Source organism: Mustela nivalis (assembly GCF_964662115.1).
Source record: "Mustela nivalis genome assembly, chromosome: 11".
NCBI lineage: Eukaryota > Metazoa > Chordata > Mammalia > Carnivora > Mustelidae > Mustela > Mustela nivalis.
In genome coordinates, this window is record NC_139030.1 from 78,430,896 (window position 1) to 78,453,120 (window position 22,225).

Sequence of the window (22,225 nt, forward strand, 5' to 3'; positions counted from 1 at the left end):
AGCATCCAACTCTTGATTTTAGCTTAAGTCATGATCTCAGGGTCCTGGATGGCGCCCCCTGTCTCACTCTGCAGTCCGCTTGGAGTCGGCTTGAGATTCTCTCTCCCTCCCTTTCCCTCTGCCCCTCCCCATCATCTCTAAAATAAAAAAATAAATAAATAAAATCTTTAAAAGTAAAAAATAAAACAATAATACTTATATTTTATATCTTGAGGAGTTTTTTAAAAAGATGCCCAAAGTACTGGACAACAATAGTGTCTACCAGTAGAGGATGTTCAAAACTCGGGATTTTTGTGCTCTTCTGGAGGAGAGGAGGAATTATTGATTAGAAACTGCTAGGGCGACACACTAAGCAGAGAACGGGTTGGGAGTCCATCTGGTAGGGAGGCGGATTTCATCACCAGCATTGTTTAAATTGCTGCAGCATGACGATAATGAGATGCAACAGACTTTTAGTCAGTTTTATTATAGTTTTAAAATTCTCTGCACAGAGTTCTCCCTACTTACTGCCCATTCCCAAGGCAGACAACTCCCACCACCATCACCTTTATACATTACTGATTTGTTTATTTAAGAGTCAATATTTCAAGTGTAATCATGAAAAAAAATTAGAAGTAGATTATGCAATTTTTATACAGAAGAGAAGAATTAAATAGTATGTGGAAAAAGAGTCACATGAAAGAGCTCAAGAAAGGAGGGGAAAATTAAGGAGCATGAAAAATCTGAAAAATATGGTGGCAAAAAACACAAATATGCTAGTTGTCACTAAAATAACAAATTAACTCATAGATTGGACAGCCAATTTACAGGAAATAGGGGAAGCAAAAGAACTCATTACATGACACCCAGAATTATCACCAAAAAACCCAACATCTGGGAAATTAGTTTTTCAACAAATAAAATTTTAAAAAAGATCAATAGTGTCTTGAGAAATTCAGTAATCAATCACAATGTGTGGATCTTATTTGAATACTGATTCATACCCAGAAACTAAAATATTATGAGACAAGCAGGGAAACTTGAATACTGACTAGAAGACTTTAAACAATTGCTAATATTTTAGGTGTATTAACGATTCATGGTGATGCTTTTGTGCATCCCTCTTTTTAAAGATACAAGCTGAAATATTTATTACATTATATGATACTGGATTCAAATTAATCTGCGAGAGGAAAGGGGAAGTGATTGGGGAATTGTAGAAACAAGAGTGACTATGAGCTGGTGATTGATGAAAACAGGTCATGGATTCATGGGCATTTGGATACTGTCCACTTTTGTGAATGTTTATAATTTTCCAAAAATAAAAATCAAGCAATTCAAAGCTGAACAACCCAGGGGAAAAAAAATTAAAATGTATTTTCAGGTTAGATTCTTTTTTTTTTTTTAACTTTTTATTTTTTATAAACATATATTTTTATCCCCAGGGGTACAGGTCTGTGAATCACCAGGTTTACACACTTCACAGCACTCACCAAAGCACATACCCTCCCCAATGTCCATAATCCCACCCCCTTCTCCCAAACCCCCTCCCCCCAGGTTACAACTATAATCTATTTACAGAAGACACATTTAAAATTACAAAGACATGTGAAGTTTGGAGGGGGAAGGAAGGAAAACTCATACCATTCAAACAAAAATTTTAAAAGCAAATACAGTCAAATTTTTTAAAAGATAAAACATAATTAAGACCTCTTGATCTGTATATCTAAGAATCATTAAAAATGATTAAAATTCCATCGATTCATTAGAAACATATACAAGTTCTAAACTTCTGTACATCTATTAGTATCATTTCAATATTTTGAATAGATATGCTGTCTTCTTTCTATTTTTATTTTTTGGATAGAACACTGTCAAGCATGTTATATTCTAAGAAAAAAATAAACTCCCAATTTCATACACTAAATGTGAATATGAAAAAAGAAGGCAAGCAAAAAGGAAGACTATACTCTATATAGATGGAGAGTTTCAGAAGCACAGACAGTTAACACTGATTGAATTCTACTGCATGGGTATTGTTCTATATGTCTTATATGTAATAACTCATTTAATCCTCACAACAAATGTGTAAATATTGTTATTATTCTAATTTCACAGTTGAGAAAATGGAGGCAGAGAGAGAATCCATGACCTATTTAAGATCTCCCAGCTAGTAATAAAGCACCACTATTTACCTTCAGTGTTGAATACCCATTTTAATGTCATTCATTAATTTATTTTTCTTTTATAGTTTTTAATTTATGGGAGTTATTTTTCTATTATTGCTGGAATTTTCCTGATGAGAAGCATTTACATAATCTGTTCAGCCAAATGCGGAAAGGAAAAATGTAGGTCTACTGCTACTGGTCAGAATCCAAGTGAACTGGAGAACTCAATGTCTGGTATGAACACAGTAACACAGTTTTAGCCTGGTCCCTCCTACCATGGACTCAAAGGGTGGACAGCTCTGAAAATATATGGTACTATACTATGTGACATTTTAATTTTTTATCCTAGATTAAGATATCATAAAAGACAGGATTATCATCAACCTTATCAACACCACATCAAAATCTCTGCTATGGGCTGGTGAACTGGATACAACCAAAAACTATAGTCAACCAAGTTGAAACCAGCCATCTTTATGGCCTTGGTGAGCAACTAGGACCCTAAATACGGTTTTAATACTTTAGAGTCCACCCCAAAAGAACCTGGAAATCAGACAAATGGGACCATCCAAGAACAGAAACATGAAATATCACAGAGTGAATGATATATACTGGTTTTTGTGCCCAACTTCATAAATGTGTAATTTGTTTTGGTTTGAATAGTAGATAAAAAAAGTTTCTCATGCAGGCCTGATGCATAGTAAATGATCAACATGTAATAACCATTATGATTATACTCATACTATATACTATGAAAAAAGCTAGAATGGGGGAAATCATTTAATTCCAAAAAAATAAGGAAAAGAAATTTTTTTAAGATTTTATTTATTTATTTGACAGAGATCACAAGTAGGCAGAAAGGCAGGCAGATAGAGAGGAAGGGAAGCAGGCTCCCTGCTGAGCAGAAAGCCCACATGGGGCTCAATCCCAGGACTCTGGAATCATGACCTGAGCTAAAGAAAGAGGCTTTAACCCACTGAGCCACCCAGATGCCCCAAGGAAACAATTTTTTATTAAACTTTACAATGACCTTACATGAAAAGATTGAATATTGTAATGATTTCAATTCTTTTCAAAATAATGGATAAGTTTGTTGTAATTTGTGACAGTGTTATGTGTCATCCTGATTAGGTTCTCAGGTTCCTTATTTATCTATTCAAACAAGTACTAATCGGAGTGTTGCTGTGACATATTTTGTAGATGTGATCAAAGTTCATAATCAGTTGACTTTAAGTAAGGGAGATTACTCTAGATAACCTGGATGGGCCCGATTCCATCAGTTGAAAGGCCTTAAGAGCAGAACTGAGCCTTCCCAGAAGAAGCAGTTTCATCTGAGGACATGTCTGAGAATTCTAGCCAACCTGTCCTGATGACCTGCCCTGTGAATTTTGGGCTTGGCCTCCCCAGCTCGCCCAATCAAGTAAGCCAACTCCTTTAAATAAAATTTTCAATATATATCTCCGCTGGTTGTTTCTCAGGCTGAATTCTGATTGATACAGATTTTGGTACCAGGAATGGTTGTAAAGGACAGATTTTTTTTTTTTTAAGATTTTATTTATTTGCCAGAGATAGAGAGAGAAAGTACACACAAGCAGGCAGAGAGGCAGGCAGAGGCAGCGAGAAAAGCAGGCTCCCTGCTGAGCAAGGAGCCCGATATGGGACTCGATCCCAGGACCTTGGGATCATGACCAGAGCCGAAGGCAGCGGCTTAACCAACTGAGCCACCTAGACATCCCGTAAAGGACAGATTTTTAAGAAAGACTTTTCTGTACAGCTTCTGGGTTTTCTGGAACTTGTTTTCTGATCTAGTTAGATTTAAAGCCACTATGTTTCTGGTCATAAAGAAGGCACTAGTAGTCATGGCATGATGTGGTTTTAGACACATTAAGTGTCATCATTAGATACACCTAATCAAATACTGTATTAGTTTCCTAATGTTCTTATAACAAATGACCACAAATTGAGTCACTTTAAACAACAGAAACTTCTTTTCTCACAGTTCTGGAGGCTAGAAGTCTGAAATCAAGGTGTTGATGGGCCCATACTTTCTCTCTGAAAATATCTAGGAAAGGATCCTTCCTTAACTATTCCTAACTTGGAGCAGTTGCTGGCAATTCTTAACATCCCTTGGCTTGTAGACACACCACTCCAATCTGTTCCTCTGTTATCACATGATGTTTTCCCTATGTGTCCTTGTCTCTATGTCCAAAGTCTCTTTTTAGTATAAGGAGGCCAACCATATTGGATTTAGGTCAACCCTAATTAAGTCACAGTTATAGGTTCCAGATGAACATAAATTTGGGGGTGGGGAGGTAAACATTCAGCAGTACCTATAGAAGGTGAGGTTCTAAATTGTCATGTATGTCAGTTTAGACTATTTTAGTTAAACTAAAGAGAAAAATGGAATTGGGTGGTTACTCCTAGCAGCACTGGAGAAAATAAGGGAGGAAAAAAGGATAGGCTCAGGGCTTCAAATTCCCAGCTCGAGTGCTTGCATTAATGACCTGAGCTCTAATATATTTTCTGAAAAAAAACATTATCTCCTGCAGCCACAGAGTGGAGATTTCTGATAATCAAACCAAGAGTCTCATTCTGCAATTGGCTGCTTTACAGTACAAATTGAATTCCTGACCTTGCAGGGTATCTTCTGATAAAGTGAGGACATTCACTGGGAATGGATGGAATCCTGAAAACTGGATTGGGAACACATGGTCAGATCTCAATAAAGCTGGGGATATCTAAGCCCTAGATTAACCAAGTCTTTGCCATTAGAAGTTGTCCTTCCACCCCTGCCTAATGAGGTAGTCCTGTAATGGCATCCACTGAGGTAGCAAAACATTGTTGAGTCTCCTCAGACTCAACCCCCCAGCAACCATCTTTGTCTCTAAACCCATAAATAGACTCAAGTTTTGGCAGGCCCCAAAAGGGATAGTACAAAATGTGTGGAGATGCATTATGCTTCAAAAGAGCTACATGATTCTCCCAGTTTTTATAAACAGAAATCTATATAATATGTATGGGAATGTATCTTAAGGATGTGGGATCATGGTATAAGGAACATAAAGTTGGATCAAGCAGAATTTGTTGATACGGGCTGCCAGTTTGGTTGGTTAGCTGAAACATGAAGTCACAGGTGGAACACACTAAATCAGCTGAAATGCCAGAACTGCCTTGGTTCTTAGTGAAATTATGATGTTAGAGTGGATTTATCATGTGGATTTGTTCACCCAACTTGGGAGGATCCAGAAGACACACCTTCTACCATAACTGTGCGAATACATTCAGGAGAACAGCCCAGCATGCTAAAAAAAAACTCTGTGGTTGCTTTTCTCTATAGATCAACAATTTAAGTGGGAACTGTTATCAATGAACTGGAATACTTATATACAATGGAGACCAAAGGATCCTAGGGAGACAGGGGCTATGTGGAGACACTTAGTTGCTAAAGACAACATGAGTGTGGTTACCATAAAGGACAATGGAGCCAAAGCAGTGGTCAGAATAGTCTAACTTACAGAGAGTTGTGGTGTTGGCTAGTTGGTAATCCATAGAAGAGAAAAAGATGAACTTTTTACTGAATTCTTACTTGACCTGTATGAGCCAAAGGGTTCTAACTAATTTTAAGAAATTCAATATTCAGTAGCAGTCATAATGGAAAATGCTACCACTGCTTCATGATAATTTGGATCCCAATATTTTTAGTACAGTAAAAGTTGCCTGAAATTTAATCCATCCAAATGTATCTGGAATATAAGCCCAACATGAATAAGTTTGATTGTAGTAGAAAGATACCTTTGTGCATAAGAAGAAGCCCTATTGGGAAAGTCTTCAAAACCTTGTTCCCAGATTAGATTTCACGTCAAGACATACTACTTCAGTTTCTATTCTGGGACTCTGTTTCTTTCTGTCGTGTGCTAAGTGAACACCTGATATCCATCTTGAAATTCACAAATTCTCTCTTTGATAGTGTCTTATTTTGTTGCTTGAGTTTTTATTTCAACTCATATTTTTTTTGTTCTCAGGATTTTGATAACAACCCATTCTTATTTTGTTTTTACCTGTATTTTCACAATAAATCCTTCATTTTTAAATGGAAGACATTCTCTTGTTTATTATTTTAAGGATCCAAAAAATATTGTTTAAAAGACATTGTTAGTTCTATAAAGTCAGTTTCATCTGAAATGAATTCATGTTCCAAGTTTATTTTGTTGCCCTTTCCTAACATTAGATGTTTTCAAATGTATTAGTTGTTTAGTATTCTATAACAAATTACCCCAACACTTGTGGTTTAAAACACCACACATTTATTATTTCATAGTTTCTGGGTCAGAAGTCTGGGTACACCTTAGCTGAGTCTTCTACTTCAAGGTCTTCCATAGGCTAAGTGTTGACTGGACTGTGGTCATCTCAAGTAGGTGGGGCATTGACTGGGGCATGATGTATTTCAAAGTTCATGTAATTGTTGGCAGGATTTGGTTCCTCGTGGCCACTGAGCAGAAGGCTTCAATTCCTTGCTAGCTGTTGACTGGAGACTGTGCTCAGTTCCTGGTCATATGGACCTCTCCAACATGTCAGCTTGCTTCATCAAAGTGTGCAAGCCAAGAAATCAAGGATCGGCTTAAAGATTTTGTACCCTAATCAAGAATGTGGCATCCTGTCACTTTTGTGGTATTCTCTTCATTAGTCCCTAGATCCAGTGCATACCCCAGGGACGATGATTGATTTCACAAGGGTATGAACACCAGGAGGCAGGGATCACTGGGAACCATGTTAGAGCTTCCTACTACAAAGAGTTTTTGAAACTTTGCCAACCTCCCTTAAGTGAGAAGTGCTTTGTTTCTACTTTCATTTCTCTCACTCTCTCTTCTTACCTCAACCCTCACCTTGGCTTTGACCTTTCTAGAAGTTTTGCTGTTATATTCTCCTGCCCTACATCCAAGCCTCATCCCATAGTGTAATGGGATATCATAGATTATTCTCAAACCTCTGGATAATTTACGTCAATTTGTGATCTTGGGACTATATCCATATGTCTCTGGTGGACACCATTTTATAGGCCAGAACCCTTGCAGCAGAGAGTCATAGGATTTTTTCAAGACAGAAGGGGGCCCACCCTCACGCTACATCTCAAGTGAGCCTAGCTATATCATGCCCTCTCTGTGTGGAATATCTGATCTCTGTGATCATATTCCTACTCTCCACCTGTCTGTAGACCACTTCCAGACCCAGATCCCAGCAAGGACGTGGCTGCAGCCTTGCATTCTGCATTTCTGTTCTGTGTTTGGTCCACAGAGATACAGATCTTGTTTTTGAGCCCAGGGGTGTGGTTAATTTATTTCATTTGAACATATTATCCAGCAGAGCTTCCTCCCTTTTTGGACAAATGCATCAATGTGTGAAAATACTGAACCATCATGATCCAAAATCTCCTTGGCCTACAGTCTCTACTGCTAATAAAATTACAGAATCTCAACAGTTGAAAAAAAAAAAAAAAGCTGTAGAAAATAATTAAAGGAAAGAAAAGGACAAGGAAGGGAGAGGGGAGAAAAGAAAGGAACTGGAAAAGAAAGAGAAAGGAAGGAAAAAGAAAAGAGGTTATCCTCTTGTGGACAAAACTGAAGCAGTGGAAGAAAAGATGTCCCCCCTCAAAAAAGCATTGGAAACCCCCTTTCCCCATGGGTTCTTTTCATGTATTACTTTTGCTGAAGGTAGCTGAGAAGACAGAGGCACTGGAAGAATTTATGGCAACTGAATGCATTTTAAAAATTTAGAAACGTTTCAGACGTCTGTTACCATCAAATGTTTACTACCTACTGAAACAGTTGAAAGAAGAAAGCTGCATGCACCAAAAAACAGAAAGAGGAGAAGAAAAAGATTGAATATGCCCACAAAAGAGACCCCATGGAAAGCCCAAACGGTCTCAGACTCACTATTAAATTCTGAATTTGGGTCCTGATGGGAATGCCCATGTAAGGTTTAATGCCTGCTCAAGGGCCACATCCTTGTATCAGTACACGAGGACTGTGTCTCCTAGGAGAGTTGGCACACCGAGCTGTAAGGGAGGAAGGAGGCTGGCAGGAAAGTAAAGTTTCACTGAGGGGAGAGGGTGGTCACCAAGGACCTGGCTGGGGCTTTGAACCTGCTACAGCTGCAAGGGTTTTAAAGATTTGGTGCAAAGGTAAATTCTCAAGTTTCAGAACAAACCAGGATTCCATGCACTCAAACACAACAAAGACAAAAAGAACACTTTTTTATGGATTTCTAGTGTTTATTTTATTAGGGAAATTTAGAGAGTATTATGTAATGACTAGGAAGGAAAAAAGGTAGGGTGGGGGAGGACTATGCATGATGACAGAAAAAAAGTGGTGAAAGACAAACCTGCAAGGCACTGGATATTTCCATCAAACCAAGTATTCGTAATCATGATTTCATTAGTAATTTGCATAATTACTCTGGTGCTCCACTGCATCAGTATTTCTTCCATTAGATGATTTCTCTGAGTTCGGGGACTCTTCTGATGGAAGGACTTAAGGCACCAAAGATAGGAAAAGGGTATTTTCAGGACCATCAAGTGGCAGAAGAGCAACAGGAAGGCAGAAGTCTTACCAAGTGAATGGGTGCTGGTGGCACCTGTGCACCAGCGGCCTAGCAGCAGCATTGCTTCTTGCAACAGCACTTCTGCTGGCAACAGCACTTCTGCTGGCAACAGCCCTTCCCACAGCCACAGCCACACGAGCCGCAGCCACAGGAGCTGCAGCCACAGGTGCGGCGGCAGCAGCAGACCACGGGGGTACTGCAGCAGCACCCGCAGCAGCCAGTGCAACAGGGACAGCAGTTGACCCGGTAGCATCTGCAGGTGGTACAGCTGCCACCACAGCCACCACCACAGCCACCGCAGCCACCGCAGCCACCGCAGCCACCACCGCAGCCGCCACAGCCACCACAGCCACCGCAGCCACCGCAGCCGCCACAACTTCCACAGCCACAGCACCCCATGGTGTCAGGAGAGTAAGGACTCAGGAGAGGTGAGGAGGGAGACTCAGGAGGTGAGGAAGGTCTGATGCCGCCTTCTGCTGGGGGAGCCCCTTATGTACCATCTTGAGGAGGAAGGTGATGGAGTGAGTGACCCAGAACACATGACCCAGCACTTCCTCACGGCTGCCAATGTAGTTTCCACAAGAAGCTCATCCAGGGCTATTCCTTGTTTACATTCTTATGGGTGATATTTGACCCAGTACATTTTCTAATTTTAGTTTTTCTTCTTCAAGTCATTTTAGGGACAAAGAGACACTAATCTTCTGGAGTTGTCTTCATTTCCAGAGAAAAACAGATGAATCGTTGAAATTATTTTTTAATTTTTTTTAAAGATTTTATTTATTTGAGAGAGTGAGAGAGAGCATGAGGGGGGAAGGTCAGAGGGAGAAGTAGATCGCCCATGGAGCTGGGACCCCGATGCGGGACTTGATCCCAGGACTCTGGGATCATGACCTGAACTGAAGGCAGATGCTTAACCAACTGAGCCACCCAGGCGCCCGAACCTTTGAGATTTAGAACAAAGAAAGCGCTTAATTATTGCTTGCTCCTTTTCTGCCTCTCCTCAACGGGTTTTTCTCCATATCACCAGCAGAAACCAATCCCCGTTCTAATAAAAACTTCAGAGAGGCAGAGTCCATATGAATAACCAGACTGAACAAGCCACTTCTTTCCAATGGTTTTCACATCTATCATTCTCATGAACCTTACACCTCATTAAATGGGCCATATTAGTTCTTGTGACGTTCCATGTTCACAGCTGTATTTCCAAAGAGATGTGAACTATTTTTAAACTGAATGACCTTCTTTTCTTCCTCAACCTTGTAAGCCGTCTATTGAAAATCTTGACCTGATGTTCCTGTCTCTCCTGCTACTACACTCTCTCCCTTCGTGCTCACATCCACACCCAGGGCTTCAGTTCCCATGGGCGTTGCCCAGATTCCTTCCTCCAACTTAGAATCTCCTCCATGCTCCAGATCCACCTGCCATGTCCCAGGCCCCAGGCTCAAGGCATAATCTCCCCAATCCAATCACCAACCCCACCAAAAAAGCTATATTCCTCCACTGTGTCTTCTCCATTGAGCTGACAATCTATTAAAAAGCTCTGAATCCCTTGTTTCTCTTAGCCCCATATCTGGTCTTCCACTGAATTCTGTGATTGTGCCTCCTTAAAAGCTCTCAAACCTATTCCTATATTTCTTACCCCACTGTACCCCCCACCCTGGCGCATCTCAGCTGGGTGGTTAAAATGCATGCCTTGGTCTACAAACCTCAAAAATAGTTTGAGATCATGAATAGCAATGCCAATATGCCTCTGGGACCTTACAACATTTCCTCTCACTCAGATTCCTGAAGAACAATCTCACCAGATTGGGAAAATAGGCCCTGGGCCGCAAGCCAGTTATAAATCATAGTTTGGGGAATCTGTTGGCCACCAACGATCTCCATGAAGGTCTGCAGAACTCCCTGAGAGGCCAGAGGGCTCCTCCAACAGCACACGTGATGAGGAGCCCACTGGTGCTCTTGTTTTTCTTGTCTATGTTTCTATCACCTCCTTGTTAGTCGCTAGCCCTCCAATCCCACCCAGGACCACAGCTGCACACTTTACCATACTTCACACTCTTTCTCACCGCATTGGGCCCCTCCTTGCATCTCTGGCCTCTGTACCTGCACCCCTCAAAGTTCCCACCCTTCTTTCAAAATCTCCAAGGTCAGACTCCTTAGTGAAGACATCAACTGATCTTATCTACTCAAAAACAAAACTTAAAAATTAATTCCTTGTCCATTTACATCATTAAAATGACTCTTAAGTGGATTTATTTGTTATAAAATAGTCATTAAAACCTGGTTGTGAGAAAGAACACTGTTATGCTTCACATGAAGAGGAAAGGAGTCGAAGTTTCCAGCTCCAGAATTTTTCACTGGTCAACAGATGCAATGATGGTATCTGGCCTTTCACATCCCAGCTCCCAGGATTACTTCCTATTACAAGCTCTTTGAGGTCAGGGACCATGCCAGCCCCTGGGTGCTCACAGATCACCTGGCCCAGGGTGTGGTCGGCAAGCCCCACAGACACAGGTATCGTGGGAAGATGAGATTCGGCCCATTCCTGATGATAGCTTCACCACACTCTGGGTTCCCAGAATGCCTCCCTAGAACTTTCTGGTTTTTTTTTCAAAGTTAAACTGGAATAAAGGTTTTATTTAAACAATAAACTAAACATGTGATGAAGACAAAGATATCTAAAAGGGAAGCAAATAAGAGATGATGTGATTCTTCCCTGTAAGTAGAGCCAAATAGCGACAAGGAAGTGGTCATGTGTCTTCCTGCTTTCCCCCCAGTGCTGGTATATAAGGGCTCCACCAGCAGAAGGTGGCATCAGACCTCTCTCACCTCCTGAGTTTTGCTCCTCTCTACTCCCTCCTGAGTCCTCTCTCCTGATACCATGGGTTGCTGTGGCTGTGGAAGTTGTGGCGGCTGCGGTGGCTGCGGCGGCTGCGGTGGCTGTAGCGGTGGCTGTGGCGGCTGTGGCGGCTGTGGCGGCTGCGGCGGCTGCGGCGGCTGTGGTGGCTGCGGCGGCTGTGGCAGCTGCACCACCTGCAGGTGCTACCGTGTGGGCTGCTGCTCCGCCTGCTGCCCCTGCTGCTGCGGCTGCTGCGGGGGCTGCTGCAGTACCCCCGTGGTCTGCTGCTGCCGCCGCACCTGTGGCTGCAGTTCCTGTGGCTGTGGCTCGTGTGGCTGCGGCTCATGTGGCTGCGGCTGTGGGAAGGGCTGTTGCCAGCAGAAGTGCTGTTGCCAGCAGAAGTGCGGTTGCAAGAAGCAATGCTGCTGCTAGGCGGCCGGCCGGCCTCTGGGGAAGTGCTGCAGGTAACCATGCTATAGGTAAGACTTCCCCCTTCCTTTCTGTCAGCTCCTTTCTGACTTTTAAGTCACAAGCGTGACCTGAGCCTGGTCACCAACCCATAGGAATCCCACATTCTGTGGTTTCTGTCATCCTGTTTGCATTTAATAAACACCAGCCAAAGTGTAAATGGACAGCCTCCTCTGTCCATTAACTTTCAAATATTGCCCTTGACAAAAATGAATCAAGATAGCTAATGTTTTGTGTTCTTGAAATGCCTTTAACTTTGTGTTTATTTATGTCCTGTTTTTACCATTGCATTGCCATCTCTGTAAATGCAAAACAACTCTTTTCTTAATAAATTCTACTAAATCAGCCTCAAAGACCTTTGTTGTTGTTGTTGTTTGTTTGTTTTTGCCAGTCTCTAAACTATCTATCCCTTGGGAACAATGCATTTCAATCTCAACATGAAGTAGGTAGTGTATAGGTGAACATGACAATGAGTTAAAAGCAAGAGAAGTTGTTTGCAATGGATATAGATGGGTTAGTAAATGGTTAATCCATTGTGGGTCTATCAAGAAGCAAAGAACTCAGGGGGCACATCCTTTATCTTGGCAGCAGGAGGTCATAAACTAAACTCTTCCCAAATCTCTCTTCTGATAGAGTCTGCAACAGCAGTCTGAGTACGTGAAAATTCATACAGATTCTGCGTAGTCATTTGATCACTTAAGAGCATTGTCACTTTTGAGGCTTATCGTTTATGATGCTCACTTTTTTCTACTACTAGGGTCTTTTTCTACTGCATGTTGATCCCGACTGTCATGGCCTCATAGCTGAGAATTACTCCAACAGGCAACATAAATGGAAGCCCTGAGTCTCTCACATCTCTTTGCCCATTAGCTCTATAGTCCATGAGTGCTTTTCATTCAGCCACCACCTCACTAAGCATCCATACCCTCCCAAGCAGCTCTCTCAGAAGTTCTTCTGGAGCCATGGTAGGGGCCACAGAAGTCAGTCTGTCAGCTACTACGAACTACAAAATTGGCTTTCAGATGTAGTGTCAGAAGATGAGCATTAGATTCAAAATAAACAAACTGGGAAACTTTCATACCATCCCCTCAGCATTGTCTGAAGGAGTCCACACCATTACCCACAATAAAATGTGTTCCTGAACACCCTTTCTATTAATTTCCCATAGTGATGCCTGGCTCTTTTCTGTGCTTTCCAGATTCTTGATCCATCATGGTTGGTTTAGCAGTGAGCTGAGAGAGAAAGGAGGCAGGGGTCTCCCAGCTGGGTCTGGTGGTGAAGCTGGGGTTGAGGAAAAACAAGTCCCTGTGGTTTGTCTTCAGAAGAATATTTTTGCTCCAACACCACAAATCCATATGGAGTATTTTCTTGTCACTCAGAGCAGAGCCTGACAAACTAGATGCTTACATAGGCTGAAGTGACCAAATGCAATGAAATCACCAAACAATATATGAATTGAGTAGCCATGTCAAGTAAAATCTCCAAAGGGAGCCCCTAAAAAGATAGTCTTCCTTTCCCCCCTTGAAATTCAGAAGATAAGGTTTGAGAAGAGGGTCTGAGATGAGCTTCATCAAATTCTAAGTTGATACACAGAAAGAAAGAAACATGCTGCTGTTGCATCCACAATGTGGCACATGTACACAGTGTGGTTCCTGGTTTTCCTTGACACACTTAGCTCTCTCTTCTTTCTCCTGAGCGTGGTCCACACTAATTCCCAGTACATGAAGCTACCGCAGAATCCACAAGGAAATCACACAGGATCCATGTATGGTGACAGGGGCTGGAACGCATGGGAAGGCACACAACCTGCATTTCACCTCAGTTCTTGAATGTTCCTCTCTGTGATCTAATTGCAAAATACGGGTCTTCATTTAGGTGATCTGAATAATTGGGAAAGGTATAGGCAGGGCCTATAAGGATTTGAAAACAAAGGCAGAAACATATCAGATTGAAAAATGAAAATATTTGCTGAATTCCGTTGAACTACAGAAATATTTTCCTTAAATTGTGATCCATCTTTTTGTTGTCAGTACTGGGTCCACCTGAGAAACATGTGCCTTGTGGCAAAAGAAGAGGAAAATTAATGCAGAGACAACAATTGTTGACCTTCCCATTGCAGGGACAATGACCTCTACCACTTTCTGGCTCTGGTCCAAAGTAAACCAAAAGTGGCAGAGAGAACATACACTGAAGAGTTCACAAGAAAGCCTTAAGATACAGTGCTATGAAGCCACTCTGAGTGTTTTTGAGAACTATCTCTCCATCTCTGATGGAAACAGCTGCAGCAAGCATCACACTTGGCCTTGGATTACGATTCCTTGTACACAGCCCACCCCACCCAAAGACACCCTAAGGCAGGGTATCTTTGAACTACTCTATCTTTGAACTGGCTTCAACACCTTAGACCCACCTTTATATCTAGGAGTTTCTCTGAAAAAAAGAAGTAGATTCTTCTGAAATATTTAAATCCTTTTAAGTACTACTCCTGATCTGAGTCATAAAATGTCATTTGTATTTCAGTTTGTATCTTCCAAAGGGGATTAACTCAACTCTAGTTTGCTCCAGGTATAAAGGAAACAGTTCATAAAACTGTTTTCCTATCAGGAATAGACTATCACAGTCTGGCAAAAGGACTCACATTCAATGACCAGTCAGATCCCCTCTAAGCTCATGAGTCTATAAAAAATGGAAATACAATTTAAAAACACGCATCACTGGGTGCATGGGTGGCTCAGTAGGTTAAGCAACTGCCTTTGCGTCAGGTCATGATCCTGGAGTCCGGGGATCGAGCCCCACATCCGGCTCCCAGCTCCATGGGGAGTCTGCTTCTCCCTTTGACCTTCTCCCCTCTCATGCTCTCTCTCACTGTCTCTCTCTCAAATAAATAAATAAAATCTTTTAAAAAAATTTATTTAAAACACACATCACAGTTTGAGTTGCTAAGTAAGATCTAAGGGACGCCTGGGTGGCTCAGTCAGTTAAACTTCTGACTGTTGATTTTGGCTCAGGTCATGATCTCAGGGTCATGAGATCAAGCCCTGTGCCATGCTCAGCATGGGGTCTGCTTGAGATTCTCTCACTTCCTCTGTCTCTGTCCCTCCCCCCTTCAAAAAGAAAAAAAAAATAGATTTGAAGTAAAGTCAAAAGAAAGCTTGAGCCTCAGCAAGACCCCAACTGAGGTTAAATTAATATAAACAGAAGAGAATGAAGATAAGTCTCATGTCCACCAATGCTGGCCCACTTAGCACAACCTGCTGGCATTGCCTTTTGCATTTAGGGAGATAGAAAGCTAAACTAATAATACCAAAAGTCTAAATGGGCACTGCTGGCTGAATTTATAGGGGTAAAAATGAAAGGGCCTGCTCAGCAGGGGTGGAACTCTGCCCTTGACACAAAGAGTAAATGGCCACAATAGATGGGAATCTAAAGCAAATGAAGCCATCCATATTTTGGTAGCAGATACATTTCTGAAAATGGGTTTGAAGTGGTTCTTTGTGAATAAAACAGGATTTTTTTTAATGAATTAGGGACACATTTCTTAATAAATTAGGGACACTTCTTTCTTTCTTTCTTTTTTCGGGGGACAGTTGTTTCTCTGTAACTGTCATTTCAAAACAGAATTCAGAATATAGATACATTATTCTTTCAAGTGTCCCATTGGTGTTCATAGCTGGAATGCATGGACAGTAGTGGCAAGAAAACTATTCTCATCTTCTAAGGGATGTTTAAGTGAGATTAAGATGTTCTAGGGGGTGGGATAAGGTAAAATCAAAATAAAGGCAAAGACAAACATTTAGTGATTAAAGTTTTTATTTTACTGGAAATTTTTAAAAAGTGTTATTGACAAATAGAAATACAAGATAAAAAAGGAGTAGACATAAAAGCACATACATGGGAAGGAAATAATCACATACATCTAAGAATAATAACGTGACCCCATCTGATGGAACTCCGTGATGTCAGCTCTTCTTTTGGAATTTTCATGTCCTTGTTTTTGCTATGTCCTATTTAATTGGAAACTTTTCAGGGAGGAAAATTGGAAACACCCAAAGCAGGAAAAAGAGGAACCTAAATCCAGGAGCAAAGTCACCAAAGCTACCCAAGAGGGTAAGTCTCAGACTACCAGAGGACAACATGTCGGACTGATGAATGAAGTGGAAGATATTCCCATTATCTCTTGTGCAGGGACAGGGGCCAGATGGCCCTCCTAGCAGCAGCATTGTTTCTTGCAACCACACTTCTGCTGGCAACAGCACTTCTGCTGGCAGCAGCCCTTCCCACAGCCACAGCCACACGAGCCACAGCCACACGAGCAACAGGTGCGGCGGCAGCAGCAGACCACGGGGGTACTGCAGCAGCCCCCGCAGCAGCCGCAGCAGCAGGGGCAGCAGGCAGAGCAGCAGCCCACACGGTAGCACCTGCAGGTGGTGCAGCTGCCACAGCCGCCACCGCAGCCACCGCAGCCACCACCGCAGCCACCACAGCCACCACAACCACCGCAGCCGCCGCAGCCACTGCTGCAGCCACCACAGCCGCCACAACTTCCACAGCCACAGCACCCCATGGTGTCAGGAGAGTAAGGACTCAGGAGAGGTGAGGAGGGAGACTCAGGAGGTGAGGAAGGTCTGATGCCGCCTTCTGCTATGGGAGCCCCTTATATACCAACACTGCAGGGAGAATATTGACCCAGGACTCAAGGCCACTTCCCTGTTGTTGTTGATGTAAATATCCATGGCTGAATCTCACATGGCCTTTTATGCACTTCCTTAATGGGTCCTTCTGACTTGTAAACTTTGCTAAATTTATCTTTTACTTCTCTTTTTAAGGTCATTTTAAAAAAAGGACAGGAAGTAACTATGATATCCAGTTTTTGGTTTGTTTTCTTTTGGAGGGGTGTTGGAGGGTTTTTGGTAGACATCTGAATGGGTCAGAATTTCCCTTGGGTACTTTTACATTTCTTGGTCATTATTAGCCCAGGACAAGATATTTTCATTCCTATACCACTTATAACCATTTACTAAATGGTGAAGCATCCCTTTAGGCAGAATCAAAGGGAAATTTTGAGAATCAAAGGGAAAGGTGATCCCAGGTCACGTTGTTTCATCATCCCAAGGCTGAGTTCCTTGGGTGTTTCTTCCTCCTGTAACATCAGTTAGAAGAAGACTCTGGTTCAGAGGAGAAGGGATCCAGTGTTATCAGGGGTTATGACAGAGTGACCTTAGCATTCTGCCAGAAGATAGAAGCACATCCTAAGCACAACATTCCCAAGCCAAGTGCCAAATTCAAGGAGCCTTCTGCTGTCATCAGCCTGTTTAAAAAGAAAGACAAACGTAGGGCACCTGGTGGCTCAGTCAGTTAAGCATCTGCCTTCAACTCAGGTCATGATCCTGAGATTGTGGGACTGAACCCCATCTGCCTTCAACTCAGGTCATGATCCTGAGATTGTGGGACTGAACCCCTCCCTGCTGAGCAGGGAGCCTACTTCTTCCTCTTCCTCTGCCCCTTCCCCCAACCCCTGTTCATGCTCTCACTCTCTCTTGCTCTCAAATAAATAAAATCTTTAAAAAAGAAAAAGAAAGACAAACCTAAAGGTATATTTCCAACAGTTGCTCAGTCCCTAGTGATCATGGACCAGTCCGCCATGGAATGCTTACTTGAAATGGTTGCTTCTAATTAGCCATTCCTATTCAGAGGACTCTTTCCTGTTAAGAGGAAATAGTGAAGGCAATCACTGCAGTCTGCAGGTCAGGTTCTACTGACTGTTGTAGAATATGAAAGTGGTCTTAACAGCCATCCTAGGACAGTCCAAGTGGCACACAGATGAGGCAAGCCCAGGTGTCCTGGCAGCCCCCTGCATGACCCTGAGTTGAAGGAGTTTGGAGTAATGTTATAGTCCAGGTCTTTAACACAGGGCTCACTTCTGGGTACTTTTTAAATATTTTTAAAATTTATTTATTCATTAGAGAGAGAGACAGACAGAGAGAAGGGGGCAAAGACAGAGGGAGAAGCAGGCTCCCTGCACAGCCCAATGTGGGACATGATCTCAGGACCCCAGGATCACGACCCAAGCCGAAGGCAGATGCTTAACCAACTGAGCCACCCAGATACCCTTCTGGTTACTTTTTAGTTACTGTTAAAGAAGTCTTAAAATTTAACCAAGGAAGTAAAGCCCTGTACTATGAAAACTATAAAACTTTGTGAAAGAAATTGAAGATGACACAAGCAAAGGGAAAGATAGCCCATGTTCATGAATTGGAAGAGCCAACATTGTTAAAATGTCCATACTACCCAAAGCAATCAACAGATTCAATGCAGTCCATATCAAAATACCAACAGCATTTTTTACAGAACTAGAATAATCCTTAAATTTCTACAGAACCGCAAAAGACTCTGAATAGCCAAAGCCATCTTGAGAAAAAAAAAAAAAAAAGAGCAAAACTTGATGTATCACAATCCCAGATTTCAAGGTATACTACAAAGCTATAATAATCAAAACAGTATGGTACTGGCACAAAAACAAACACACAGATCAATAAAACAGAATAGAGAATCCAGAAATAAACCCATGCTTTTATGGCCAGTTAGTCTATAATAAAAGAGGCAAGAATATACAATTGTAAAAAGACATTATCTTTAACAGTGTTTGGAAAACTGGACAGTTACATTCTAAGAAATGAAATTGGACCACTTTCTATACCATACACAGAAGGAAATTCAAAATGAATTAAAGACTTAAATGTCAGGCCTAAAACCATAAAAGTCCTAGAAAAAAACATAGGCACTAATCTCTTTGATATCAGCCTTAGAAATATTTTTCCAGATACTTCTCTTTTGGCAAAGGAAACAAAAGGAAAATTAAACTATTGGGACTATAGTAAAATAAGATCTTTCACACAGCAAAAGAAACCATCAACAAAACAAAAAGACAACCTACTGAATAGGAAAAGGTATTTCCAAATGATGTATCCAATAGGGGGTTAATATCCAAAATATATAAAGAACTTATACAACTCAACACCTAAAAAAGCAAATAATCTGGTTAGAAAATGGGCAGAGAACAGGAATAGACAATTTTCCAAAGAAGAGATACAGATGGCCAATAGACACATGCAAAGATGCGCAACATCACTCATCATCAGATAAATGCAAATAAAACTACAATGAGATACTACCTCATACCTGGAAGAATGGCTAAAATAAAAAACACAAGAAACAATAAGTGTTGACAAGGATGTGGAGAAAAAGGAATCCTCATGCACTGTTGAGGGGAACGCCAAGCTGACCCAGCCACTATGGAAAACAGTATGGACACTCCTTAAAAAATTAAGAGTTGCCATATGATTCGGTAAGTCCACTACAGGGTATTTACCCCAGTAGTTACAAAAACACTAATTTAAAAATATATGTGTACTCCTATGTTTACTGCAGCGTTATTTATGATAGCCAAGATATGGAAGCAGCCCAAGTACCTATCTAGAATGGATAGAGATGTGGTATATACATGTGATAGAATATTACTCAGTCATAAAAAAGAATGAAATCTTGCCAATCACAACAACATGGCTGGATCTAGGGGGGATAATGCTAAGTGAAATAAGTCAGTCAAAGAAAGACAAATACCGTATGATTTCCCTCATATGTAGAATTGAAGGAACAAAGCAAACAAAAAAAAAAGAGACAGACCAAAAAAAATAAGACTGATATAGAAACTATAAAAAACAAACTGCTGGTTACTAGAGGGGAGGGGGTGGGGGATGGGGGAAATAGATGATGGGGGTTAAGAGTACAGTCATCGTCATGAGTACTGAGTAATATATGGGATTGTTGAATCACTATACTGTATATATGAACCTAATATAACATTGTATGTTCATTATAGTTGGATAAAAAAAAAGTTTTAAAGATGACTTCTTTATGAAGGCAACTGTCCTACTTTTCAGAGCAGAAAGATAATGGAGGGACACCTGGATGGATCAGTTGGTTAAGCGCCTGCCGTTAGCTCAGGGCATGACCCCAGAGTCCCAGAATCAAGTCCCACATCGGGCTCCCTGCTCAGTGGGGTGTCTGCTTCTCCTTCTGCCTCTGTTCCTACCCCCAACTCATTCTCTCTCTCTCTCTTTCTCATTCATTCTCAAATAAATAAAATCTTTAAAAAGAGAGCCAGAAAAAGAAAGATAATGGAGTAGTTTGGCACTGTACAGACCTTTAAATCATCCTTACATCTACCTGAATTCAGTCGCCACAGTTCTCTCCACCTGCCTCTCCATCTACTTGTGATTTCTTTGTCTGTCAAATAAATAAGCAAAACTACTTAAATAATAAAAATAAATTTTAAAAACTGAAAAATAACTATCCTGGGAAATACACAATGAGGAAGCACTGCTTCCATGCCTTCAGCTCCTACATGTTTCTCCCTAATTCTCTAACCTTCAAGATGCCTCTGTTCTTATTTAAAAGGGCTTGTGAGCTTCTACCTTAAAGCACATTAATATTTTCCATCATATCAACTTGGAGAGGGAGCATCATATGCAATTAACTAAGTAGTTATCGAATTATCCTTGTCTTGGTGGGGTAACTCTGAGGACACTGTGAGGGCACCATGAGATGAATCAAGACTCTCAGTCTGGTGAGAAATGCATGCTGGAAAGAGGGGGAAAAAAAAAAAAAGAATTCCAAAACACGGCACCAGAACCAGAATAACCCAATCAATGGACTTTCTTAGAGATATGAGAAAGAAGTTGTTGATTCTGGGTTTATGTGGGAGAAGGGGAATTGGGAAAACTCTGACAGGGACCATCTATTGCAGGAAAGGCTTCTTTTCCATAGAAGGGCTTCAGTAAGGATTGGAGATGGGGACAGGTGAGGGGTGATCCAGGCAGCAGCCCCATGGGCCTGCCCCTGGTACTTATGGGATGGGACCCAGGGGAAGGCCTGGGAACGTAGGTAGAATTAAGGGTAGAAATCCCTGGGCAGGTATCCCTGCTTTTTGAAAGTTCATGTTAGGCTACTTTGCTTTACAAAGACCTACGTTAGCACCTGTTTTTGCTGATGGAAAGAAATCTGCCTTTTATGATTAAAGCCGAAATTATAGAGCTGTTCCAGAGGCAGGGAGAGCAACCCTACCCAGCTCCTTCCTGGGAAAGCACCCTCAGCATCCCACCATCAAGCCCCCAGAGCTTTGAACTATGTCCTCAAGCATTTGTGCTGTATCCCCATTGACTATGTGCATCTGTTGGCAATATGTGTCCTAAGGTTGCAGAAAAGCCTCAGAGAGGTGTTTTAGGAGTCTGGGAATCCTCAAAAATGTTTCCAGATAAATTAATGATAATTGCTCCTTCTTCAGTTTTATGTCTCTTTGGTTTATGAAAGTGTTCACAGGAACACTCTACTTCTGGCCAGAGAGCAAGGGGAAGCTGGTCCAGAAGCACTGGGGGTGTGGGGTTCATGGGACCCAAGATTCATATTTCTGGAAGGTGACCGACCACAGAACCAGGACTTGGGAAGGTGAGACCCCCAAAAGCTGGGGCCAGTTAAAAGGCATTTGCAACAGTGTTGGCCAGATAACCTCAGTGTTCTAGAGACGGGGACAGAGAGGGAAGGAATAAGTGGTAAGTGGGGCACAGAACATTCCCCAGGGAACTCCATCAGAGTAAAGAAGACAGTATCACATTTACAGTAACAAACAGTGTTTTACTAGATCGGCTACTCAGTCCCTTAGTAAGTGGTCAATAATTATTGTTGAATGTGTCGATCTGATTAACTGCATTTTGTTCATCATTGGGTGCCATGTAGCTCCACCCTCTCACCCTCTTCAGAGTCCTGCTGCCCTAACAACCATGATCCTGGGGGGTCCTCAAGAGGTTTCAGTGTGCTCAGGAATGTAGCACACTCAGTGGTCCTGTTGAGCGTCCCTTTCTCCCCTGGCCAGTCCCCCAGGACTGGCGGTGATACAACTCTGAGCCCTTGCAAGCAGGAAAACCCATCACGGGACATGGTGGCTGCCACCGGCTGCAGGCACTGTCTAAGGGTTGCAGATCCTAAGCCAGAGCCAAAGCTCCACCATGATGGAGCCAACACTGTCACCAGACACTGCCCTGTGCTGTGGCTGCTACCAGTGCTGACCTTCCCGGCCACATCTGCGCCAGTGTCATCCTGCCCTGATGTCGCTCTGCTG

At 41.9% G+C, this 22,225-nt stretch overlaps 3 protein-coding genes across 3 annotated transcripts in view; 2 read left to right on the forward strand and 1 right to left on the reverse strand.

Moving 5' to 3' along the window:
- The window catches only part of LOC309844018 (thiamine transporter 2-like), a 42,918-nt gene extending 36,687 nt beyond the window's left edge, over positions 1–6,231 (forward strand). The window contains 1 exon segment of the mRNA XM_082690127.1: positions 2,231–6,231. Within this exon segment, the coding sequence (XP_082546253.1) occupies positions 2,231–2,407 (177 nt within the window). The 3' untranslated portion in view covers positions 2,408–6,231.
- A 2,561-nt stretch (positions 6,232–8,792) lies between these two features.
- On the reverse strand, positions 8,793–16,615 carry LOC309843987 (uncharacterized protein; the record flags this gene model as incomplete). Its single annotated transcript, XM_082690078.1, has 4 exons — positions 8,793–9,162; positions 11,625–12,041; positions 13,913–13,961; positions 16,264–16,615. 4 exons carry the CDS (start codon positions 16,613–16,615, stop codon positions 8,793–8,795), a joined length of 1,188 nt encoding a protein of 395 aa, XP_082546204.1.
- LOC309843742 (uncharacterized protein) lies at positions 11,626–12,393 on the forward strand (the record flags this gene model as incomplete). Its single annotated transcript, XM_082689445.1, has 1 exon — positions 11,626–12,393. One exon carries the CDS (start codon positions 11,626–11,628, stop codon positions 12,013–12,015), a length of 390 nt encoding a protein of 129 aa, XP_082545571.1. The 3' UTR covers positions 12,016–12,393.
- Positions 16,616–22,225: the final 5,610 nt, after the last annotated feature.